Genomic DNA, 26,840 nt, shown 5'->3' with positions numbered 1-26,840 from the left:
TCCCCCTCGTGCACAGCCCTTTGCCCAGGAATGAAGTGAATAGACAGTCTCATAGTTTAAGTCCAAATCCAACACCCAGCCACGTCGACGGGGATCTTTCCACTGACTTCAGTGCAAGTTGGAGCAGGCCCTTAATGCTTTAACACATCACCACACTTTGTTTTGCTTAATCCAGAGCTTGCATCAGATGTGTTATGATTGTTTCACCAAGGAAAAGAGGGGGCTGCTGCAGAATGCCATTGTCTTCATATCACGAGAAAGCTCATTTACTTTGTGTTTCACTGTTCCCAGGGAGTGACTATATCAGCAATAAAAGCACCGAGCCTGGGGAAAGGAAGTTCCTCATCTGGCCACTAAATTCATTACATTTCAGTTTGTGGGATGGTGTGGTGGGAGGCTCGGTGCCAAGCAAGAGGTTTAAAGATAAAGAAGCTGGCTTCTTCTAACCACACCCCCATCATCTGTCCCAACCTTTGACCCTTTGACCCCCACAACCACGCCAAACTCCCCCTCCCCATTACACACAATCTCACCCTGTGTTCGCTAAGAGTCCCAAAGCTTGTGAGCAACCCCTGGGCCCCTTTGTACGTTTCATATTATAACCAGATGAAATGAGGTGGTTTTGACTAAGCTTCCCTTGAGCGTTGGGTTTGTTTGCAACACCAAGCGAAGCTCAGTGATCTGGCCTGTGCTGCCCAGAACCAAAGAAAATGTCAGTACAAGACCCTTGGCACCTGTTGCCAGAGGAGATGTGTCAGCCCTGCTCTCTGGCCAGACTGGAACTTAGTCAATTACATTCTGCCTAGGAAGATTCCACTGGAGTTTGAATCGGATGCAGTATTCTTCGCTTCCTGTCCTACACTGGTGTGCAGTGGTGCCATCCGCTGTTAGAACAACTGCTGGGCTTTGCTCCAGAAGTGGCTGTGTTTCGGCGATGGTTGAAGTGCTCTGATAGTGCATTGTTTGTACATAGGGTGACCAGACAGCAAGTGTGAAAAATCGGGACGGGGGGTGGGGGGTCATAGGAGCCTATATAAGAAAAAGACCCCCAAATCAGGACTGTTCCTCTAAAATCGGGACATCTGGTCACCCTATTTGTATAGCAATCAGCAGAGCACTTGGGGATCTTTTGGGATGAAAGACGCATGCTGCCTTCTGCTGCACAGTGCAGAAGGGAGCAAAATATAGCAAACTAGAGACCTTGCTATGGAGGGTTTGAGGGCACAGAAGCAGCTTGGCTGTATGATCATCCTGGCATCCACACGCACTTCCCCAGGGCAGGGCTCTGCCAGGAGCCAGGGAACAGCCACTCTCTGTGCCTTGTCCCTTTGGGTCTGGGTGGGTTTCCAAGTGGATACTTGCTCCCCTCCCTGTTCCAGGTTTCATGTAGGAAGCCTGTGGCCTTGTTACTGGGGGCCAGATTCTGTTGCTCTTTTCCCCACTGAGTAATACTCCACTCCGAGTGTAACTCCACGGAAGTCAATGTGAGCAAAAGTGGCAGACTCTGAGTCTGTATAGAGATGTTATTGCTCCCACTTTTCCTTCCCAAGGGCTTTTCCTTGCACTCTCCTCCCTATAATTTCAGCTTGAAGCATGTCACACTGCTAAGGACACTGTTAAAAGAAAATCAATATTAATAACCTGTTTACCCAGTCTGATGAGATCTGCTGCATTAATTTAGATGGACTGTATGGGCCCAAAGGATTGAAAGTGTTGACATGACCCTAAACTGTGCAACACTAAACAGAGTCAAACAAGATTTGGGATTTTGTAGACAGAGACCTCAGCCTGCTTAGCATCACAGCAAACACACCATTAAACATTCTTTTAACCCTTGGTTAGAGATACATAAGAGAAGGAAAAATCATTAAAGCACTAGAAGTGTCAAGTATTAAGTCAGGCTTTCATTTTAAGAGCATCCGTGGTTCCCTTTCCCTTTAGCTGGAGCGTTTTTGGAAGGAGAAAACCCCCTTGTTTGACAGTGTCTGAGATGGTGCCAAAGATGGTTATAACTCTCCTGGGGGAGGGCAAAGACGATAGGGGAGATGGGCTGACACTAGCATTGTTGCTGCTGCTGTTAAGTTCCAACCCGTTCCCTAGAGGACAAGACAAGAGAAACACACCGGCCTGGGGACAGAAAAGAACAGCAAAGGGAGAAAATGCAGCTTCTGTCATTGGTGCTGATGGTTACTCGCACTCTGCATGCTGGGCAGACACAGGCACAGCGCCCGGCCTTATCAGCCGTTCTGAGACCTGGCAAACTTGTACCAGCATTGGGCTGCTTAGGGCGTTGCTTCTAGTGGCCTGTTTTGGGTCACAGGCTTACAGCACTGTTGCAAAATATACAGTCTTGATCAGCTGAGCCAGACTCTCTTTAGACAGAAGGAAAAACAAGAGAGGAAAGAGAAGAAATAAGGCAGGGAAGGAAAAGGACACACGAAGGGGTAACGTCTTACATCCCAACTGCTGGTCAGGATTTAGCCAGAGCCAGTAGAGGTGGCAATGTCATCTGGGTCCCTCTCTGTGACCTGGTCAGGATATATCTCAGGGGTAGGGTGAAGAAGGTCTGGGATCCTGGGAAACAGGAGGGGTTGGCACTCACTCCTTCCCCTTCTCCTGTTGTTCAGTCAGCCAGCATCCTGGTAGCCAGCTTTTCCCCTCTGTTAATTTTCACACCCCCTGCAAAGTCTTTCTGTCTGATTTTTTTTGTACTTTTGTTATTATCGGTTATTGTGACACTTTATAAACTTTCATTCACTTTTTACAGCTGAACTCACAATTAGGGTAGATTTGGAGGCCCCATTATCAAAACTGAACCTTTTGGAGTTTCTTCCTGTGTATGCTCAGACCTTTTGCTGAGACAAGGCAGGAGAGGTAATATCTTTTATTGGACCAGCTTCAGCTATTACCTCACCCCCCTTGTCTCTCCAATATCCTGGGACCAACACAGCTACAACACTGCATATCGACCTCCTGTCAGTGACATGGATGGGAAAAGATGCCAGTGCAAATGCCTCTTGGATTCGTTTGCACCATTGTGAACATTGTTTGAAAGCTGCAGGAGCAGGGATGTCTTGTTTGATGCCTGGGCAACGAAACCCAGCCATTTCAACCAGCACTGATCCCTCTGGTAACTTACGCCTGGCATACATACCCATGAGTCAGGAGAGTGTCAAAAGCCAGTGCCCTGTTGCGTGTTCAGTGGGCAGCCCTAATTTCCAGAATAGTTCCTGACACCAAAACCCGATCAGCATCCCCAAAGCCAGCTGCTCCTTTTGTCTGCAAGGCTGTTGCACTTCGGCCTCCCATGGCGGCCCATTCAAATGATCAAGGAATTGTGTGGGCGCAGGGGGCGCCACCCGCCGTGTTGCAAACAAAGTCAGCAGCTGGTGCTGATGCTGGAGCCCGTTATTAAAGCAAGGAGAAAGCAGGTGGAGAGAGTAGAGACACTTGTTCTGGTAATGTTCGTGATGAGGAAATAGTGGTTCATTCACTGAACTCAAGAGAGCTGAATGATTGCTATAGCATTCAAGGAAATCACAAATGACTCTGCTTCACTCGGAGACGTTCCGCCTTCTCAAAGGCCAAATGAAATTGAATCTCATTGAGTTTTATTGAGCCGATACATCCACTGAAATAGAGAACCCCCGGTGTTACGTGCTCAGTTACTACAAACCAACATGCATCAGCCTCATTGCATTTACATTCAGGGAGCAACCTCTGCTTTTAAATGTGGATATGGATGGGAAGCAAAGATTTCTTCCTGTGTAATGAGTGCTCCTGCGAAGGAAATTGTAGTTTTCATTTTCAGTGCTTGCATCCCCTCTGGTTATTCGGCATTAAATTGCAGGCTCTGGTTCAGTATAACTCATTATTGGTTGCCTTATTACAGTGCATCAAGGGTGATAAAATGCAGCTGAGAACAAATTGTAAATAAAACAGGTTATTTGAAATGAGTTGGTGGGTCTTAGCCCAATTCCTTGCTTCTGCGTGGTAAAACCAGCAACGCTCAGATACCAGGGTGACAGGCACTAGATAAAAACCCAGATACATAGACTGTTGGTGGCACCCCATTGAAATTCTCCACTGAATGGCCAATGAAAACGAACCACTCTCTCACCATAGAGGTAGTTTCACCGTGTCAGGATTCAGGAACACTTGTGTAGGTGGCCTGGGGGCTCAGTGGACCAGAGTTTACCTTTTGTTCTCTACCAATTTTGGACTGCTGAATGAAGGAGTTGCTATTGCTTTTACCAGGGAGGGCAAAATTAACCTTTGAATGCTTGAGTTTAAGATAATATGCTCTTCTGTCACCTAGAAATTTCCAGCTATACCAGGAGAACATTACGGTTCCATTTCAGACCAAGCTGTAGCTGGGTTAGAGAAACCATTACATTCCCATAAGCGTCTGGATCAAGTCTTTATCTGAATGGTGTTGCTTATAGAGATGCCTTGACTGTGTCTCGGGCAATAAACGTCAGTTTTTCCTGACACATCCTAACCTAGTAGTGCCCATGCGGTGTTCTTCAGTCAAATGAATTAGCTAGCTACAAAACAAAGCTACTTAGATGGTTATAATTGAGTCCATCCAACTGCATGAACAATACTTCATGTAGATGGAGGCAGTTGATAGGAATTCTCTGCAGCAGGAATGTGCTAAGTAAACTAAGGAGCAAAGTGTAGAAGATCATAATTAGGCCAACCATGGTGTCTGAGTCAGAGTGCTGGCCAGCGAGGAAGAGAGAACAACTCCTTTGCACTGCCGAAAGCTCAGCTGGATGCTGGGTAAGATGAGAGCCGATAGGCTACACAGTGAAATGGCATGAGCCATGATGCAGGTAGTCCTCATAAAAAGCTGAGGGAGTATTGTCTGAGGTGGCTGGGTCATGTGAGATGATGAGTTGTGGGATATGTTGTCCAGAAGGTACAAGAGTGAGTAGTCACGTGACAAAGACCACAAAGAAGACCTGGAAAAACGTGGTTTGAGATGCTGAAGGCAGGCATGAAGAAGGTTGGTGTCAGCTTGGAAGATGAACTTGGCAAGAATGCTTGGAGCTGAAGAACAAGCGCTGCTGACCCTTATTGATGGGACAAGGCAAAAGTGAAGAAATTAATTCCATCAATAAATAAAAATTGTCCCTGCATCATTCCAGAGCTTAACTTGCATCTGGAGGAAGCACTGAAAGAATCTTACAATTTGATTTTTTCAAATGTCAAGTGTTTTCAAACTTCATGTTTCAAACAGGGCCTTCTTTCATTTGCAGATTGATGTATTTGTCGATTGTGGCAAAAGCCCTAAATTCTCAACACTCATGAAAAGGACTGTGTATGTGAGAGAGAGAGATAGAGAGATTCTCATGTACATAACTAGAATCCAGTAATCACATCGCCCATGACTTTCTATCATATGCTTCATGTTTTGGAGAACAGCTTCAAAAGGCTTGTTAATCCGTAGATTTAATGAACGTGATAACCTTTGTATTCATGCAGCTCTGCTTTTCCGCCTGTGCCTCTGAGCCATCTCATGTACAAACGGCAAAGAGTCCTGTTCCACCTTATAGACTAACAGACGTATTGGAGCATAAGCTTTCATGGGTGAATACCCACTTCGTCGGATGCATGTAGTGGAAATTTCCAGAGGCAGGTATAAATATGTAAGCCAGAATCAGGGTAGGGATAATGAGGTTAGTTCAATCAGGGAGGATGAGGCCCTCTTCTACCAGTTGAGGTGTAAACCCCAAGGGAGGAGAAACAGCTTTTGTAGTTGGCTAGCCATTCACAGTCTGTGTTTAATCCTGAGCTGACGGTGTCAAATTTGCAAATGAACTGAAGCTCAGCAGTTTCCCTTTGAAGTCTGGTCCTGAAGTCTTTTTGCTGCAGGATGGCCACCTTTAAATCTGCTAGTGTATGTCCAGGGAGGGTGAAGTGTTCTCCTACAGGTTTTTGTATATTGCCGTTCCTAATATCTGATTTGTGTCCATTTATCCTTTTACGTGGGGACTGTCCAGTTTGGCCAATGTACATAGCAGAGGGGCATTGCTGGCACATGATGGCATATATTACATAAGTGGACGTGCAGGTGAATGAACCGGTGATGGTCTGGCTGATCTGGTTAGGTCCTGTGATGGTGTCGCTGGTGTAGATATGTGGGCAGAGTTGGCATCGAGGTTTGTTGCATGGATTGGTTCCTGAGTTAGAGTTACTATGGTGCCGAGTGTAGTTGCTGGTGAGAATATGCTTCAGGTTGGCGGGTTGTCTGTGGGCGAGGACTGGCCTGCCTCCCAAGGCCTGTGAAAGTGAAGGATTGTTGTCCAGGATGGGTTGTAGATCACTGATGTTGGGTTGGAGAGGTTTTAGCTGAGGACTGTATGTGATGGCCAGTGGAGTTCTGTTGGTTTCTTTCTTGGGCTTGTCTCACAGCAGGAGGCTTCTGGGTACACGTCTGGCTCTGTTGATCTGTTTCCTTATTTCCTCATGCAGGTATCGTAGTTTTGAGAATGCTTAGTGAAGATCTTGTAGGTGTTGGTCTCTGTCTGAGGGGTTGGAACAAATGTGGTTGTACCTCAGTGCTTGGCTATAGACAATGGATCGTGTGGTGTGTCAGGGATGGAAGCTGGAGGCATGAAGGTAAGCATAGCAGTCGGTGGGTTTTCGGTATAGGGTGGTGTTAACGTGACCGTCACGTATTTGCACTGTGGTGTCTAGGAAGTGGACCTCCCGTATAGATTGGTCCAGGCTGAGGTTGATGGTGGGGTGGAAGCTGTTGAAATCATGGTGGAATTCTTCCAGGGTTTCCTTCCCATGGGTCCAGATGATGAAGATGTCATCAACGTAGCGTAGGTAGAGAAGGGGTGTGAGTGGACGAGAGCTGAGGAAGCGTTGTTCCAGGTCAGCCATAAAAACGTTGGCATATTGTGGGGCTATGCGGGTGCCCATAGCAGTGCCACTGGTCGGGAGGTGTATATTGTCACCAAATTTGAAATAATTGTGCATGAGGATAAAGTCATAGAGCTCAGCAACCAGTTGTGCTGTGGCATCATCAGGGATACTGTTCCTGACAGCTTGTATTCCATCTGTGTGTGGGATGTTTGTGTAGAGAGCCTCTACATCCATGGTGGCTTGGATGGTGTTTTCTGGAAGATCACCAATGCATTGTAGTTTTCTCAGGAAGTCAGTGATGTCACGGAGATAGCTGGGAGTGCTGGTGGCGTAGGGTCTGAGTAGAGAGTCCACATATCCAGACAGTCCTTCAGTGAGAGTGCCAATGCCTGAGATGATGGGACGTCCAGGGTTTCCGGGTTTATGGATCTTGGGTAGTAGATAGAATAACTGCGGTCGGGGCTCTAAGGGCATGTTGATTTGTTCCTGTGTTAGTGTAGGGAGTGTCCTGAGTAGATGGTGCAGTACAAAGGTTTCTTCCAGCCTGTCTGCTTCCAGATTCATTCTGAGCACTTTGTTCTTCACTACCACATCACTCTTGGGAAGGGGAGGTATACGCACGTATGCACATGCAAGTGAATACACGAGTGGACGCATGCACACATGAATAATCCTCTGAACTGTGATGCTGAAAATATTTGAAAGGGGAGCAGCAGTCCATTCCACGGCAGAACTCCCATTGACTTCACTGGAACAAGGATTTGGGCAGGCAGATCTTCTGAGTTTACCCTTAGATTGGGTAACATGCCACTTCCATTGTAAGCATCCTTCTCAGACACCTTTTCCTTTGCTTCGCCATAGGGAGAAAGAAACCATGTTTACACCTCGGATCGAGTCCCTTCTTTGGCTGCAGAGCCCTTAGACAAGCAGATCTCAATTAGAGGAGAATTGATTTTTGTCAGAGCAGGAGAGTAAAAGGGTATTAAGCTTCTTCTACCTGTTTATAGATTATTTCTTCTTGTACTTCACATCAGACCCCCCCTAGTGAATCAGTCATGAGGAGAACACACTTCAGGGTGATCCACGGATGCAGCAGATTGCCACGAAGCCGGGATTCAAGGAGCAGGCAGAGTGGCTCTCAGCCAGCTGCATCAAAGCTTTAACAAAGTCCATTCGCGACTCATTTGGCTGAGTTTTCCTGAGCAGCCCAGGGACACAGCAAGCCTCCATGGCAGTCTGCTGAAACCCCTGGCTCAGGAGCTGCTTTGTTAAACTTCACAGTTACCAGAGGTGCATTGACACTTCAGCTGGCCTGCTGCAAAGCAGCTGCTTTTCTGAAATGATCGTGGCAGATCAGGGACCAGCCAAAGAGGATCTTTCATTTGAAATTTCACATTTCCTGAGCAGGGTCCCTGTCCTGCCCCTCCCCATGCCCACCCACACACACTATCTCAGGCACAGCCATCCAGCAGAAGGCACTGCACTGAACAGGGGACAGTCAGGCTAGTAAGATCTGCATGCCCTGCACAACACAGAGCTGTGCAGTACAGGGGCTCCTCCTGCAACCTGTGTATGTAGATCCATTGGCCAAGCCGCTCTCTCTGCCTAAAGGGGGCTGGGAGCAGCCAGTGGGCCTGTAGCCCATGGGCCATACTAGTGAGTGTAGAGTGGAGGAAGGATGCTGTCCCACACCCAAACTCACTGCGAACCCCTGTGCAAAACTTGGAGCCAACTGGCCTCTAAATTCCTGTGCCCAACTTGAGACACCCGGGGCCTGATTTTCAGAGGTGCTGAGCAATTGAAGTCAGTGGGAGCAGTGAGTGCTCGGCCTCTCTGAAAACCAGGTGCATGGTGTCTCGAGTTAGGGTCCCCAAACCAGAAACCACCAAAAGCAGTAGCTGCTCTGCGCAGCAGAACGGCTTGGGCTCGGCTGCAGGTACGGCCTTTCACTCCTGCACACTGGAGCTGGCCTCATGGTGGCTTCACCCCTCTGACAGTTTGCAGCATCTCATGCCATTTTATTCCTGTCTGTTCCCCTGTTTTGAATGCACTTCTGTGGGGTTTTCCTTTCCCTTCTTCACTTGATTTCTCCAGGCGAGGTTCTCTATTAGTTCCCTTTTTGTTACTTCTGTGCATAACTTCTGGGGCTATCAATGTGCTCAGCTCTCCAGCTCACCACTCGTACGCCCGTGCCCTGGGCTTGGGTCGCTGGAAAGCTACCTGGGGATGAACTTAACAGTAGTATTATGCCATTGCATTAGCACATGATGACACTGGATAATGCTAAATTAGCAAATTCTCTGCCAGGGAAGGCCTATTATGGTTCACTTTAAAGGCATATTCTGCTAGAAGGAGGCTGCTAATGGAAGTGAGAGCCATTTTATACAGTGTTAAAGTATTGTGCTTTATGAACAGAGTAGCTGAATATTTAATGGTGGTTCCTCTCCACTCCCTGTTTTCATGCTAAAACGATCCATTTCCAGCCAGCACGGACTACAAGAGCACTTGTCCGGAAAGTAACAGCTGGTGCCGTTCACCTCTGTCCATTTAGACTAGCACATTCTGCTTCATTCTGCCGCTGTAATGAGAAAGCACTCTTGCTGGCCCAGTGAGGATTAGATCTGTGAGATTGCTCTGCTGTGGCTTACCCACATTTGTTAATTTCTTTGTGGTTGCTCCTCGGACCAGATATGTGCAGGATCTAAGCAGCATTTAATTATTATTTTTTTTACATGACTAACCTGCTCACAAACAGCATAGCACCATTGGGGAAGGAATAGAAGCATCTAATTAAAGAAAAAATGCACAGCGTTTGAAATTCATCGGATCTGACAGCATCTGAGCCACAACCTGCACTGAGATGAAGTCTTCCAGATATTTCAAGAAATCCTGTTCTATAAACCAGAGATAGAAGTGTTTGTGTTACCTAAACACACAGGACTTGAATTGCAGAAGTGAAGAAAAGTATTATTTATGTAGAGCTAAATTTTCAAAAGTAGCTACATGACTTAGGGAGGCAAAGTCCCCTTGGCTTTTGTGATGGGGTTTGACTCACCACCGTGGCGCCTCCTGCTGGCTGACCTGGGAATTAGCTCTCATTTCGCCTTCCGGGGAACCCGACAGTCCTCAGTCCAGCCACTCACCTCAGTGGCAAACTGCAATCCATGCACTGGCCACTCCCCTTGGTGGTGGTGGGGGGGAGCTAAAGGGAGGGCACCCAGGCCTGCCTGCTACTCCAGGTCCCGGCCCAGGGACCCTATCGCCGGCAGCCACATACTACCCCTCCTTCTACTCCACCATCTGTTTCCCTGGGCCACATGCCCGCAGCCCTAGCACCTTCTCCTTTGTATCAGGGCCTCAGTCTGGTAGCCCTCAGGTAGCCCAGCACTGCTCTGTCCGTGGTGCTGTCTCTCTCAACTCTCCTACAGGGCAGCCAGTCCTCCTCCCTTCGCCTCCAGGGAGAGACTCCTTCTGTTCTGCTCAGCAGCCCTTCTTATATAGGTCAGCCTGGTCCTGACTGGCTTTCAGTGAGATTGAATTTCCTAATCATTTAGGCACTTGTCATAAATATAAAAGGGAAGGGTAAACCCCTTTGAAATCCCTCCTGGCCAGGGGAAAGCTCCTCTCACCTGTAAAGGGTTAAGAAGCTAAAGGTAACCTCGCTGGCACCTGACCAAAATGACCAATGAGGAGACAAGATACTTTCAAAAGCTGGGAGGAGGGAGAGAAACAAAGGGTCTGTGTCTGTCTATATGCTGGTCTTTGCCGGGGATAGACCAGAAATGGAGTCTTAGAACTTTTAGTAAGTAATCTAGCTAGGTATGTGTTAGATTATGATTTCTTTAAATGGCTGAGAAAAGAATTGTGCTGAATAGAATAACTATTTCTGTCTGTGTATCTTTTTTGTAACTTAAAGTTTTGCCTAGAGGGGTTCTCTATGTTTTTGAATCTAATTACCCTGTAAGATATCTACCATCCTGATTTTACAGGGGGGATTTCTTTATTTCTATTTACTTCTATTTTTTATTAAAAGTCTTCTTGTAAAAAACTGAATGCTTTTTCATTGTTCTCAGATCCAAGGGTTTGGGTCTGTGGTCACCTATGCAAATTGGTGAGGCTTTTTATCCAACATTTCCCAGGAAAGGGGGGGTGCAAGTGTTGGGAGGATTGTTCATTGTTCTTAAGATCCAAGGGTCTGGGTCTGTAGTCACCTAGGCAAATTGGTGAGGCTTTTTACCAAACCTTGTCCAGGAAGTGGGGTGCAAGGTTTTGGGAAGTATTTTGGGGGGAAGGACGCGTCCAAACAGCTCTTCCCCAGTAACCAGTATTAGTTTGGTGGTGGTAGCGGCCAGTCCAAGGACAACGGGTGGAATATTTTGTATTTTTTTAGGGAAGGTTTGACCTAAGCTGGTAAAGATAAGCTTAGGAGGTTTTTCATGCAGGTCCCCACATCTGTACCCTAGAGTTCAGAGTGGGGGAGGAACCTTGACAGCACTATTGAAAATGCTACCCCTAGATTCAGACTCCAAGGCCAGAAGGGACCACTATGATAATGTAATCTGACCTCCTGCATATCACACAGGCCATAGAATGTTCCCAAAATAATCCCTAGAGCAGAGCTTTTAGAAAAACATCCAATCTTGATTTAAAAATTGTCAGTAATAGAGAATCTACCACGACTCTTGGTAAGTTGTTCCAATGATTAATTACTCTCACCATTAAAAATGTACCCCTTATTTCCAATCTGCATTTGTCTAGCTTCAACATCCAGCCATTGGACCGTGTTATACTTTTCTCTGCTAGATTGAAGAGCCCATTATTAAATATTTGTTCCCCATGTAGATACTTCTAGACTGTAATCATCACCCCTTAAACTTCTCTCTGTTAAACTAAATAGACTGAGATCCTTGAGTCTATCACTCTAAGGGTTTGTCTACACTTATGGCTAAATCGATGCAGAGGTGTCGATTTAGCAGGTCTGGTGAAGACCCACTAAGTCGATGGGAGAGTGCTCTCCTGTTGACATCTGTACTCCAGCTCCCCGAGAACAATAAGGGAAGTCATGGGAGAGCATCTCCCATTGACACAGTGCAGTGTAGACACTGCGGTAAGTTGACCTAAGTTAGGTAACGTACATAACTGAAGTAGTGTAATTTAGGTTGATTTACAGCGTTAGTGTAGACCAGCCCTTAGGCATGTTTTCTAACCTTTTAATAATTCTCATGGCACTTCTCTGATCCCTCTCCAATTTATCAACATCCTTCCTGAATTGTGGACACCAGAACTGGACCCAGGATTCCAGCAGCGGTCACCCTAGTGCCAACTACAGAGGTAAAATCACCTCTCTGCTTCTACTCGAGATTCCCCTGTTGAGGCATCCCAGCATCGCATTAGCCTTTTTGGCCACTGCATCACAGTGGGAACTCATGTTCAGCTGATTATCCACCGTGACCCCAAAATCTTTTCCAGAGTCACTGCTTCCCAGGAGAGCGTCCCCATGACCTACATTCTTTGTTCCTAGATGTATACATTTGCATGTAGTAATATTAAAGAGCACATTGTTTGCTTGTGCCCTGCTTAGCAAGCGATCCAGATTGTTCAGTTTCAGTGACCTGCCCTCTTCATTATTTACTACTCCCAGAGTTTTTGTGTCATCTGCAAACTTTATCAGTGATGATTTTATGTTTTCTTCCAGGTCATTAATAAAAATTTTAAATAGGGAAGGGCCAAGAACTGATCCCTGTGGGACTCTGCTAGAAACACACCCATTTGATGATGATTCCCCGTTTATAATTATATATTGAGACCCCTCAGTTAGCCAGATTTTAATTAATTTAAAGTGTGCCATGTTAATGTTATATCTTTCTAGTGTTTTAATCAAAATGTCCTTTGGTACCAAGTTCAATGCCTTAGAAAAGTCTGAGTCTGTTCCATCAACACTGTTACCTTTTCAGCCAAACTTGTAATCTCAAAAAAAAAAAAAAGATATCAAGTTAATTTCACAGCATCTATTTTCCATAAACACATGTTGATTGACATGAGTTACATTATCCTTCTTTAATTATCAGCTGCTCCATTATCTTGCCTGGAATTAGTATCAGACTGTTGTGCCTATAATTACCTGGATCACCCTGTTTTCCCGTTTTTAAATATTGGCACAACATGAGCTTTCTTCTAGAACTTTCCCAGTGTTCCAAGACTTATTGAAAATCAACATTAACAAGCCAGTGAGCTCTTAGCCAACTCTTTTAAACTCTTGGATGAAAGTTATCCAGGCCTGTTGATTTAAAAATGCCCCTAGTGCACTTTACAAGTGGATACAGACGAGGGGCCAGATCCTCAAAGGTAGTTAGGCACCTAAATACCTTTGAGGTACTGAGTGCCCTGAATTCCTAGAGAAGTCTCTCAGTGATGAGAGCACTTGGCATCATGCAGGATTAAGACAATAATACAATGAAAATACCACAAGATCTTAGTGTGTAGAAGGGAAAGTGGGAAAGGACATTTTTAAACACAGAGATTGCCCTTGTACTGTATTGCAGCCACTAGTGATTCATGAAGCCCCAATGAACTTTATTTAAAAATGTCCCACTGCACTTAATTACTAAAGTTCACGGGGGCTGCTGAGATTTGTGTTATACATTGCACTACAATATTGTCCCAACCAGTAAACTCGCTGGGACAAACACCATTCCGGAATACCCATTAGCTCACTATGGGGACCAAAGAACAGATGAGAGGGGATCAAGAAGTGGGCATGAGTCTCTGCCAGAGAAGGATTTTTCCCTCTGTCTTGGGCCTACAAGGTGTACAGATCTCTGGTCTAAAGTACTTTTATTGGTCATCTTGGAAAAGCAATGGCAGTTTTCACTAGTGAAAAACCAGCCTTCACCACACATAACAATCAGTTGCAAACATCCATTTTTTTCAAAACTCTAGCTAAGATGTGATTATTTTTCTCCCTGCCGGTTTCCCACTGGGGCTATCTCCCACCCTCTAACTGTTATATTCTTTACTAAGGGACAGGGTTTATACTTGAGTGAGATTTGCCTTAGGACTCAGCTACCATACCATACTCATACCATAACCATGTTATAAATTGGTTAGTCGCTAAGATGCCACAAGTACTCCTTTTCTTTTTTCTTTTTGCGATTACAGACTAACACGGCTGCTACTCTGAAACCATGTTATAGGTAACCAAGCTCTGACTCACTCATTATATCTGTACAGCCACTCAGCAGCACCTTTCCCAGCACAACTCTGTGTCCACTGCATTGACCTGTCCCTACCATGTGACCCAGCTGCACTGGTGTAGTGCACTCTGGGAAAATCTGGGCTGCCTCAATTGCGGGTGCCAATGGAGTGGCCTGTGGGTGTCTCTCGCGTGGTGCAATGAATTGTGTGAGGACAGCCTACACAGAGGCATGGGATGCAGGAAGACTGATTGACCCAGTTGCAAAGAGGTGATCAGGGTATCCCAGTGCCACATCCAGAACCATGCTAAAACCCAGTCTGACAAGCATGTTGCAACCCTGTCCATGTACACGTGATTGGGGGTGATGTTTTAGCAATGTGCGTATAGTCACAGACTGTGCAGAGTCAACCTGATTACAAAGAGTCAAATTCTGACAGGTGCTGAGCATCTGAACGGAGCCAGTGCGTGTTGCAGATGCACCAGCACCTCTCAGGAGTCATCCCGGACGTGGTTACATTCTGTGGGGCCAACGGCCCCGTACTCAGTCTGTTTCACTGGATTATTTGCTGGGATGGTGGTGACTGCTGCGCGTCTTGGACATGATGCTCCAGCTTCTGCATGTGAGGAACTCCCATTGAAGTTGGCCAGAGCTCTGCCCAGGGTTTAAATGAGACTTCAGTGATTCATAGAGTGTAAAGCCAGAGGGAACCATTAGATCATCTATTCTGACTTCCTGTATATCATAGGCCAGCGAATTTTGCCCAGTTACCCCTGTATTGAGCCCAATTATTTGTTTTTGGTGAACGCATCTTCTAGAAATGCATCCAGTTGGATCTGAAGACTTCAGGAGACAGAGACTCTGCCACTTCCCTTAGGAGTATGCTCCAATAGTCACCTTCGCTGTTAAAAAATTGTGCTTTATTTCCTGTTGGAATTTGTCTGGCTTCAGCATCCAGCCACTGGTTCTTGTTATTCCTTTCTTCACAAGACTGAAAAGTCATTTATTGCCTGACATTCTCTCCTCCTGAAGGTACATACATGCTGTAATCAAGGCACCTCTCAATCTTCTTTCTGATCAAATAAACAGATTGAGCTCTTTAGGTCTCTCAATGTAAGGCCTTTTCTCCAGCCCTTAAATTGCTGTTGTGGCTCTTCTCTGCACCCTCTGCAAGTTTTCCTCATCCTTTCTGAAATTGCACCAGACCTGGACAAAGTATTGCAGTGGTGCATTGGCCTTTTGCTGGCGCCCAGCACAGGGGTGAATGTCATTTGTGGAGGGGCTTTAGAATCTGCTCCCTCTTTGTGCCAATAAGGCACAGGACAGCTTCCCAGTTTGAGATGTGCATTCCTACGGTGCATATCAGAGAATCAGTGCTTGTGTGCAATGGGAAAGGAATTAGGGCCAGATCTGTAAAGGTATTTAGGTGCCTAACTCCTATAGACCTTTAAAGATATGCCCCTTAGTAACTAGGGGAAACGCCCATTTGGCTCTTGGGTGGGCAGGGGGAGCGTGATATGATGCCCAGGCTTGGGAACTGGGCCAGCAAGAAGGAATTCTGCAGAAGTAAGACATCCCTCCTCGGAGCGAAGAAAATTCAGTTCATTCCCATTCAGCTCAGACCCAGCTCCGTCTGTTATCAGATTAAGCTAGAACACCAAGAATTTCACAAGCCAAGCATTCCTTCCCCAAGATTGAGTATTGCTTTTAAAAAACTCTCCTCCTCAGCACCTGTTCCGGTTGTTTTAATTTGTTCTCCATGGCACTCATTGGTTTCATCAGGGCAGAGCACCAGTTTGCCCAAAGGACCCCAAAGCATTTTGCACTTTCCAGTGCAGTCCCTTTGTACTACTGGAGAGCTGGTGTAGTTGGCCCTGGGGGGAATCACCCAAGTGCAAGGGAGGTCTTCCAGGAAAGGAGAGTTAGCGTAGAGGCTCCAATTAGCATCTTCAGCTCCCGCAGGAGGTGTGGCCAGAGGAAGGTGGTGTGGTTGAATGCCTCTACAGTGCACCAGTCCTGAGCTGTGGTTTCAGCCCCTTGGTGCTGTTAGTAGGCAGCATAAATTAGAGCAGTCTGAGGGCTTCTCTAACTTATACTTCCCACCGTGGCAGCAGGATAGGGAGAACAGAGGTGAGCTTTACACCACCTTGGCACCCCTCCCCCCCACATAGCAGTGTGTGCTCCTCAGCTGCAGCCAAGTATCTGATCCTGTATGTGTAGAGCAGTCACCTCATCACTGAAATGCAGCCATTTCTGGGGTGGAGGATAGCACCCAGGTTGCAAATCAGTGAGAGAAGGGGATGTTTTTGGCTAGACACTGCTACAAATCAAAACATGCAGTGAAACATTTAAGGTGAAATGTGCAGTTGCTAGAGGTCTTGGTGTGTGTGAAAAAATGTCTGTGCGATTGCATGGCTGCAGTTGTGCGCAGTTACCGCATTTGTGTGTGCAATTTCCTAACGGTCTCTGGAAAGCCCAGACCCAGTCTCTCCCCTTCACAGTAACCATAGTGCACTAAACTGACCAGGTATTCAAACACAGGCAGGGCACTTCTCCCAAGCCGTTATTGTGGGGCTGAATCAGCTAGGCTCATCCTCGGCCCCTCTGCCCGGCGGCTGTGCTCAATCGCTCCGGTCAGAGCCTACTGGGGAGACTGCAGCAGCCCAGGTCTCCCACTCTGCCCCTGTTGCTAGCTTCATTTCTGATTGGCACCGTTCAGGATGTCTGTGCTGCCCCCAGCCCCCCCAGACAGAAAACCTGACCATTGCCCAGGCTGCACTTCTCCTGGCCAAGGAGCCTTTCCCCAGCTGGCTACGTAACACCGACAGACCCTCCACACCACCCTTTTGGCAGGTGGGATCGAACCTGGGGCCTCTGGAACTTAGTGCATGAGCTTCTACTGCATGAGCTGAAAGCCAACTGTGTGTAGAGCAGACTCATTCATCTCTCTCTCAGTGGGCTCGGTGCCACTAAATGGACAGAGCACCACGCCCAGGAGGTGTGTGGATTACAGGTATTCCTATCCGGTTTTAGTGCATCGATTGCTGTGTCCATTGGAAGGAAGCTGAATGCACTGTCTCCTTTTGCTCTTCATTTCATGGCCCCGTCGGATCTGTTCCACTCCTTATCCCCGCTCCCCTGAATGTGCTCTCCTGACTTCAGCTTCCCTTCTCCCTTATCCATGCTTCCCAGCCAGCTGGCCGCCATCTCCCACGGAACTGGCTGTTCCACATCACAGAATGAATGGCTGTCACTTATAAACCTCAGCACTGAAGACCTGTGACACTGCCCCCGTGATCTGCCAGCTGTTTGTGCAGCTCACAGAGGAGCAGATTTGGAAGGACAAATAACGGGATGCTCTGACTTGCCCCCCTCCAAAAAAGACCCGTTGGACAGTTTCATTCCTTCACTGTTACTGGGGAGCTGTCACTTCTCATACTGAGGAAACCCCTGAGGTGCCCACCCTTGGGTTTGCTCTAGTGGCTGCAGAGAGCTGTAATGACCAGTCATCAGTTCCCCTCTGTTTGCATTTTGGAGCGATGAAGGTGTAGGCACGGGGACCCGTCCATGCGGCCTGAGCAGCGGCAGCCTTGGCCCTTGCGTAATGAGGAGGGAGCGGGGATCTTTGCCGTGAGTCTCAGAATGCGTCACGGTTTGCCCCGTGCTGGTGTCAGGTGTCAGGCTGTGAAAGCTGAACCTCCACCTGAGCTCAGCTTCAGCAACACATTCACGTATCGCCTCTGAGCACAGAAGGGAAACAAACACCTGCATTGCCAGCTTAGATCTCGCCTGCCATTGCTAGGAAAGGTCAATTTCCTTTCTCAGTTTGCCCCATAGGATGATGTCCCTTCCTGCGGCTCTCACATCCAGCACTGCTGAGCTGATTAAAGCATGGGCATGTGCATGCATGCCACTGCCATCTAGACGGAATCAGATGAGTTCAGCTATGTGTTATAGGCCCAATACTGCTATTAACGAAGTGCCATGTGCCATGACGCTGGGCTATTCCCTAGGCAGTTTTTCCAGAGAAGGAGGGAACGAATCCTTCCCTATGGAAAGGCCTCAGAACAGCAGAGCAGGAGTGGTCTTCATGCCTTACTCCCCATGTGGGCACTACGGCAGATGAGCTCTGTCTTTTCCATGCATGCGTTCCCTGGCCATACCACCCCACCCCTAGCTAACAACCCAGGGGCAGTCATGGGAGCCAGAGGGAGGGAAGTCCCTGGTACTTTGCCGACTTTTGCTGTAGAATCATTCTTGACGCTGGGACTTGCTGCCCTTAATAAACAGGTCATAAAGCCCATCTTGACAAAGATAACACGTTGTGGCTGCTCCCATCATAAGCTAACTTCCACCAATCATTGTAACGTCTAGGCACCCAGGACAGGAGATGGTAAGCTTCATTGTGGGCCTAGTTAGGTCTGTGTTCACTGTCCCATCTTCAGAATGGGGACTGTAGTCGCAGGGCCTGATTCACCACTACATTTCTCCATCTCCATCTTGGTCTATCGCTGTTGAATCAGTGGCGTTATGGAAACATAAAACGGCAGTGACACAGTGGTGATCAGGCCTGGACTTTTGTGGCTACGGCTGCCACCTCTACTGAGCGACAGCAGGTGCAAACAGATGCCTCTTGCCTTGCGGCCTAATGGATCTCTTGAGGCTAATGGTGCGTGTGACCCATGGGCTGGTGCACCAGCCAGCATGGCCTGAAAGCGGAATTTCAGTTTCTGTCTCCTGGGTCTTTTGTATTTGAGAAACACTACAGTGTCAACTGAACCCAAATTTTCACACACTCTGTAGTTCCGTCCTGAAACCCAGGACTTGCTGCCTGGCCTTTCTCAGTTGAGGTTTGCACCCCTATTCCCCGCAGCTGTGTCCTATCCAACCTTCTACCTGGCCCTGACTTTGGGTCTCCCACTGAGCAGGCTCCCTCTTACAGGAAACGCTGCCTCTGAGCTGTCACGTGATCCTTGGTCACCTGACTCAGGTGGTCAGCCAGAACCTTGAAATAGGGTACTGGACGGCATGCATCTGTCCTAGGACCAAGGCTCAGTACAGTTCTATAGCTGGGTTCTCTTCCCCAATAATAGCTTGTCCTCAGCCCCATCGAGCTTTGTTCTGGGTACCAACAGCTGCATTGTTCCTGTGTGATCAGTGTTCTGGGGCTGATGGAGAGAGTGAGATGGCCTAACATGTAATTGGGCCCTAGCTCACTGTCACCTTTGAAGATGGGGACCAGAACCATGAACTGTATCTGGCATGGAATAGGGAGCCAGTGTGAGGAATGGTGTACTGCTTTCACACCTACCTGTTCTGCTTGACCTGGTTGTTCTTAACCGGCTGCATTTTCTCTGTCTGCCACCATTAGTGGAGGGCACAACATTACTCAAGATTTGCAGTAAAAAGGGTGTGATCTTTATGGGTAGGAAAGAGGGGGCAGGGTTCTTGGCAGCTGCAGCTGGAAAAAGGTATTTCTGGCTACTGCAGCAGCTTGGGTAGCCAGGTGTAGCACAGAGTCCAGTGCAACTCTGACAATCAGTGCATGGATGTCACCAAAACACGGAGCCATCCTGGATTCTGCAACCTTTTCATCTCAGTCCTGCAACTCGTGTTGAGTTTGAGCCAGCTGCTGGTCACGCAGCTGCTTACTTCTTCTGCAAGGTGAGCTAGCTGGGCAAAGGTGTTATCTGTCTCAGATGAGAACTATATGGATATCTGCATCTCGCTAGTACATGGCTGGCTGTTGAGGTGGAAACATCTCAGTGTCTCCTAATGGTATAGACCATGCCTTAGCCATACTACATCTGACCACACCAATGTAAATAAGGAAAGGAGGACTTGTGGCACCTTAGAGACTAAGCAATTTATTAGAGCATAAGCTTTCGTGAGCAACAGCTCACTTCATGGGATGCATTCAGTGGAAAATGTAGTAAATAATGCGAGCAACCTGGATGGGAGGCTGCGATGGTTTTTCCCCTGTACTCTCTGTATGTGGGTTATTCTCCATTCAGTACACACCGCCACTGACATTTAATCCTGAGGCAGCATGCAGGAGTCTTTGGAGTCTAATCTAGCAGTAACTACAGAAAATCCCATCAGTACAAACAAAATCTGCGCTCGGGGGAATTTATTTATTCTTCACACACAAAAAAGAGATAATAGAGTTTGACATTTAGTGCTGAGCCATCTCTCCTCCTCTGCCACCCTCCCTCTCCCGACGTTTATCTTTTTGTCAAAACCGGGGAAATGATAGAGGCATCTGCTCGTTTGCTAAAATTACATCCCAGGCGCCCGTTAAATTGCTGTTCCGGGGAATCACTCCTGACAGTGTGTAATCCATGCCACAGAGTAAATTTGCGCCGTGAGTCAGCTGAAATCTGTGACATCCAGTTGGGCGGGAGGATTATGGAAGAGGACGGCGCTAGGCTCATCACGTGTCGTTTCCCTGGGTCAGCCATGCTCTCGTCAGTGTATGACGTGCAGGCAAATAGAGCCGTTTTTAAAAGGTAATTGCTCCCTTTTCTTCCCACTGATGTTAACTTGCTTGGAACTGGCAAATGGCCCTGTCTGAGCGTTTTATTTTTAACAGGAGAGGAGAGCTGGCAGCTGGCTCCTGCTCCTTCCTAATTGCCTCTGTGTCTAGACTCGAGCAGACCGTGACAGCTCCGGCACTTGGTGCAGGGGGGCATCTTTTCTTAGACTCCATTGGACACATGCTACCACCACTGTCCTCGGAACCGTGCATGGGAGAGAGTGCCTGGGTATTGTTTATCCCTGCTGGGCCAGCAGTGAGCTGGCCGGTGAAACGAACCATCACTGCTGAGCTAGGAGGTCCAAAGGAACCAGCCCCAGCGCAGAGCCAAGTTTTGTCATGCAGCTCCAGCCCCCGCATGCTGCAAGCCCCGTCGATCTCTTATGCTAAGCAGTGTTTGGGTGTATTGGTTGGTAGCTGGAAGGGAGACCCGCAAGGAAATCCCGATCGCAGGAAGTTGCTTTGGTGCATTAGCCGTGAACAACACCCTGGCGGCGTGGGGCTCAGGGGCGCTGTGTGGGGGAAGTATCGTCTTTCAGATGAGCTGACATCCCAACGGGTAAAGATTCCAAGGCGCGTCTTGCAAGAGAATAGTGATTAATAATTTTTAGCATCCAAAAGTTTGCCTGGCATGTTCCACATACACAGACTCTGCCTTGCAGAGATTCAAATATAGATTTTAGACCTGACACCGCTAGTGAGGTCAATATACATAAGCTGGGGAGGAGTAGGGTTAAGACAAGAGGCTAATAATAAGCTCACCTGGTCACTCAATTTTGACAAGGGATGTGGGTTTCAGTCTAACGGTCTTTAATGAGTGTGTATGATCACTCGTGGCTCGTCAGCAACATGGCGGCAGCGCGCCGGAGGGTTTTGAATGAGGAAGGCGACTGGGAAGGTATTCCTTACCTACACTAGTAGGTGGTGTGGAAGGAGGCACGTAGGTGAGAATGGGCAAAGGAAACAAGGGGTCTGTGTGGCTGCAAAACGTTAGCCATGATCCCAGCCCAGGTGCTCGCACTTGGTTGAACAATGCCCCCTTCCCCAACCTGACCCCACCTATCCCCCTTCCCCCATTGCCAGTTTGATGCGCTATTTTTTGACTTCCTTCCCTAAACTGTTGTGCGGCACTCAGGTGAGCTGCACGTCCCAGCTGGGGAAGCGAGTCCCTGGGTGTAGTTTTGGAAGGTGGCTCTTGGAGCCGTTGGGGTGGAATGTGCCATAGGAATAGCCAGCCATTGACCGCTTCTGTCTGCTGGACGCACCCTTCACATCCCTGGACGGAGAGCACCAGGGAGATGGGCTGTGCAGACAGCATTTGTCGCCCATGTCACTGTATGCAGCCACGGAGATGGATTTGGTGGCAGGGCCCCGGGAGAGGCAGGTTGGGGCCACTGGATTTACTGTCCTTGGCTTACTCCCCACGCACTAACTAAGCAGTGGGTGAGAATGCAATAACCCTACTGCATAGCCTGATTCAGCACCCCCACTTAGCCCTGCAGGGTCCCACACACCCAAAGCCTGGCTGTTTGGGCTTGATGTGGGGGATGAAGGAGGGGGGATCAGCCTCAATGGACTTCCCGCTGTCGCATTCTCTGGGATCAACTTCCTGGCTCAGCAAGGCCAAGAGGCCCTGCTCCCTCACTGGCCCCGCTGGCCAGCCTGCTCCGGGTGAGTCGGTGGGGTCCTTTCCACTAACAGCTGGGACTTGTTGTTTTCTCTCTAGGAAAAGAAAGGCCAAGAGATTCAGAAGGGCCCTGAGGTGGAGATCGCGAAGCTGGACAAGCTGCTAAACCTAGTGAGGGAACCGGCCAACAAGCCCGCAAAGTGAGAGAGAGGAAGGAAGCCCAGCCCGCTCCCAGCTGCACATTGGCTCCTCTCCGTCCACGTGCCGGGAAGCACCAGGCTCTGCAAACAGGTTCTCCTTTGACAGGCTCCTGTTTACCGTGCAAGTAGCATCCCCCTGAGCCTCCCGTCTCATACACAGCAGGAACACTTGGCTTCTGCATCCAAATAAACGCGTTGAAAGGAGGTTAGTCTGCAGAGCTGTCACTCGGGCTGCGCTGGCTTCTTCCTACCTGTAGGCTGAGGGGAGGAGATGGCCACCCTCTGAGACCATGGCGTATCACACAGCCAAGGCCCCATCCTGCAGTCCTTAGCAAAGTTCCCCGTGACTCCACTAAGAGCTGTGTCTGCTTGGGGACTGCAGGATCAGGCCCCGACCTGAGTGCTGTGCCACCATCTCACACCTGTGTCCTGGTGGGCTGCTGCATTGCTGAGCGGTGCCCCCCACTGGAGTCAGTGTTCCCAGATCGGGTCTGGGGTACCAGAACAAAGGGGTCGGCATTGTGCAGCCACTCCCCCCTTCTCCACCCCTGTCCTGCACACGCCCTTCCTCACTGGCAGAAACGCCACCATCTTCCGCATGCACTGGTACAGACCTGGTGGGTGATGGCATCTGTCTCCAGTCAGGGAAGTGGTACAGGGAGCAAGGGCCACCTGCCGTTCCTGCCATCCATGGCTGATTCCGCGCGGCTTTTGCAATCCTCGGCCTCGTGTGCTAAAGAGGAAACTGCTCTGTAGCTGCTCCTGGGCGGGTGGGAAGGAGGGTTGGACCCTCTGGGTGTCCGGTGACAGGTTGGGGCTGGCTGGGAGGTGTTGGCTGCCTACCCTCCAGCATATCATTCTCAGCCGGCAAGGTGAAGGGCTTGGAATTCATGGAGAGGGAGGTGCTGGCTGCACAAGCTAGGGAGTATCTCAGCCCTGGGGTTCATGGAGAGAAAGGGGGCTGCCTCGCTGCGTGGCTGACCAACTGATGGACGTAACGGGCTTGCTCTTCGTCGGTGGAGAGGAGGCTGGAGGGCAGCACAGCCTCTGCTGGTGGAAGAAAGGGGAGTAGTAGTACCCTATGGGGCATCCACACTGGGAAACACCCCCATAATCCCCCATCACTGCACACGACAAAAGCTTCTGCTCCCTTTCCACACTAAGAGCTTCCAAGAGTGGAGAATGAACATACCCAGTGCGGATGTGTCCCCAGGGGCTGGGGAAAGAAGGAACAAATCCCCAGACGCCCGTGTAACCCACACACCTCCCGGGTGTGGTTTCTGTCCCACCTAGTGGCACCGAGACGACTTAGAGAGAGAGATTCATGAGTCTGCTCTACAGCCTTAGCTAACACCCATATGGCTTTCAGCTCATGCAGTAGAGGCTCATGCACTAAACTCCAGAGGTCCCAGGTTCGATCCCACGTGACGACGACCAGGGCCTGTCGGTGTTACACCTGGATGTGTGCCCTCATGGAGTGATGTCATGGGGCGAGGCTATGGGTGGGTCTATGGAACCAACAAAGAGCTGTGCTTCACTAAGTGCTGGTCTCTTCCTGGAAAGGGGCGGACACCCGGGAGTGGAGCCCAGCTCTTTCCTGAACATCCTGCTACGAACTGGGGGAGAGAGGGAGCAGAGAGGGGGAGGAGCAGACACGGCCTCTGATGTGGCTGGTACGGTTCTAGCCCAGCACCAGTTCAATAAAGAATAAAAAAGGGCCACAAAAATTATTCGAGGGCTAGAAAAAATTCCACATGGTGAGAGACTTAAAGAGCTCAAGCTGTGTAGTGCAAAAAGAAGATCAAAAGGCGACTTGCTTGAGATGTCTAAGTACCTTTATGGGGAGAAAATCCCAAGTACCAACATGCTTTTTAATCTAGTGCCGAAAGGCAGAACCAGAACCAGCAGCTCAAAGTTAAAGCCAGACAAATCCCAATGAGCAATAAGGCGAAGATTTTTAACAAGTGTGGGCGGTTGACCATTGGAACAAGCTCCCAAGAGCAGTGGTGAATTCTCCATTTCTGCAAGTCTTTAAATCTAACCTGGCCGCCTCTCTGGAGGATGCGTTAGACAAACACAAGTTATTAGGCTCAAGGCAAGTGGTCAGACTAGATGATCTAATGGGTCCTGTTACCCTTAAAATCCCAAATCTAAATCTGACCATCAGTAGCTGACTGTAGCAAGGCTTGGTGCAGTCTTGGCCCAGACATGACTCAGGTAGGTTCTTTCCTTTATTTCTTGGCTTGTGCCTGTTTCTCCTCTCTCTAGCTGAAATAAAATGTCTGCAGTAAATGCAACGAGACGTCAGCTGTGATTGTTAATACTAATCCTGGGAGGCAAGTAGGGGGCTCTGTGCTTCAAGGAGAAAGAGCAAAGAGATGGGGACTTAGGCCCAGACCTTCACATTGTGGTTTGCAGTGTTCTGGTAGCTGTGTTGGTTCCAGGACATGAGAGAGACAAGGGAGGAGAGGTAATTTGCTTTATTGGACCAACTTCTGTTGGTGGAAGGGACAAGCTTTGGCACTCCTCGGTTCTGTGTAGCTTGGAAGCTTGTGCCTCCCACCAACAGAAGTTGATCCAATAAAAAATATCACCTCCCCACCTTGTCTTTCTCAGATCTTCAAAGGTATTTAGGCTTCCAGCTTCCAGTGAAGTCAAGGAGAGTTAGGAGCCTAAGTACCTTTTATGGGGTGCTGGAACATGTGGGTCCAAGGGGCCTGGCACGTCCACTTTTTGCCCGGCCTCCTGTCCCTCCTCTTCCCCCTGAGGCCCCGCCCCCGGCCAGGCCGGAAGCTGGAGTCTGGCCCAGGTAAGAACAGCCCAGGGAGCCTGGGCAGCAGTGGCGAGCTGCAGACCCTCCACCTGCCCTGGTTGGGGAGTCCGAGGGACAGGGACATGGGTCAGGGGCTGCTCTTGGGGCCCCCCACCCCAGCCAGGTGAAGGGTCCATGGCTCCCTGACCAGACTCCGCCTTCCAGCTTGGCCAGGGAGCATGGCCTTGGGGAGAAGAGGTGGGGCCATGGAGGGGGTGGGGCTTCATGCCCCCCCACTTTTAGGAAGACTCCGTTGCCCCTGACCAGGGCTCAGTGACTGTCAGGTCCCCACGGCCATGCACATGAGGAGCTGAGCGCCCCAGTCACAGATGACAGAGCAGGGTTCAGGTTGGGACAGAGGCTCTGGGGGCCGACAGCTTGGCTGTCACAGTTGCACACACAAAGGAACACCGAGTCACATTTGACACGAGTGAAACGCCACTGACTCAAGAACTACCCCAGCGATGGATTTGGCCCAGTTCATCCAAAAGGCTGTTGGGACCATAGTGTGTTCCCAGAGCTGGGAGAGGGGGGAGCCGGCAGCACCCACGCATCCTGCTTTGTCTCCGATTCCCCACCGCCAGCACGGCTGCAGCAAGGAGCAGGGTTAGCTTACGCCAGGGGCACAGGCTCACTCTTCGATTCCACTGGTGTGGCACTTGGAAACGGCGGCGAGCTGCAAGGGACCCACGCCCTGAATACCCCAAGGTCTAGGGGCGATTCAGGCCCATCTCTGGACTGGGCAGAGTCCCCAGTCATTAGGGGACCAGAGACCTAACGGGTGGAAATAATCTTCCGACAAGGCTGCTTGGCAATACACAGAGCAAGGAAATCCCGACCCACAAGAGCACAGGGCGCTGATGGCAGATATGGATGTCCTCCTCACAATCCTGGGGTCCCTGCAGGTCCTCAGCCATTCATACGCTGACCAGCACATTGAACCAGCCCAGGTTTCACACATTCATTCTCTCCTGTGGATCACAACCCCTAGCTAGAGAGGGAGGTGCCCCTCAAACAGGCCTTACTCATCTCACTCCACCCACCGGCGCTGATTCACTCAGGGCTTTATTTAGCCCAGCTTAATAGTATGTCTCTGAGAGGTCTGAGTAATGCCTGGCCTTGTCATTCCTGCACGCTTCAGGGCATCACCAAAGCACAGCAGGCTGCTCCTCCAGCCCTCTGGAGAACCCTGCCCTAAACAAATGCCTTTTAAAGCCTTCCACTGGGACAATCTTTCAAATAGCAGCCTAGAGGAGCAGATTCATCCGTGGTGATGGAGGGTCCCTTCTGTTTAAGGAGGGGTTTTCAAAGGCACAAAGTGGAATTAGATCTCGTCGGCTTTCCGTGGGAGTGAGGGGCCTAGAGCTGCCTCTTAGCCTGTGGAAAATCACCCCCTTAACCAGAACTTGTTCCCTCCTCGTACAGTCCAGAATTGCCCCGTGGCTTTGGCCCAGCCCAACAGCACCTGCGTCCCTCAGCGCCCATCCTCATGTCCTCTGCTAGCTGGCCTCTGGGCTGCTCTCTGGCCTTTCCTGCTGAGTCTCTTCTCTGGAGGGCTCCAGCACGTCATCATGGCATGCTCTTTCTACCGATG

The 26,840-nt window shown here is 49.1% G+C and overlaps 1 protein-coding gene across 4 annotated transcripts in view; it reads left to right on the top strand.

The window, feature by feature from the left end:
- DNAI1 (dynein axonemal intermediate chain 1) overlaps nucleotides 1–22,634 on the top strand; it is a 275,448-nt gene extending 252,814 nt beyond the window's left edge. For 3 of the 4 annotated variants that reach the window (XR_012158826.1, XR_012158825.1, XR_012158827.1), the window contains one exon: nucleotides 22,334–22,384. Coding sequence is in view for 1 of the 4 variants with exons in the window: in XM_073343359.1 (XP_073199460.1) it covers nucleotides 22,334–22,438 (105 nt within the window). In the remaining 3 variants the exon portion in view is untranslated. Of the gene's footprint in view, nucleotides 1–22,333 lie in introns of all 4 variants that reach the window. The other variant, XM_073343359.1, reaches the window with a different exon arrangement.
- Nucleotides 22,635–26,840: the final 4,206 nt, after the last annotated feature.

This window comes from Lepidochelys kempii, chromosome 5 (assembly GCF_965140265.1).
Source record: "Lepidochelys kempii isolate rLepKem1 chromosome 5, rLepKem1.hap2, whole genome shotgun sequence".
Taxonomy (NCBI): Eukaryota; Metazoa; Chordata; order Testudines; family Cheloniidae; genus Lepidochelys; species Lepidochelys kempii.
The sequence above is the reverse complement of the archived record's forward strand: the minus strand, read 5'-3'. Positions and strand labels throughout refer to the sequence as shown.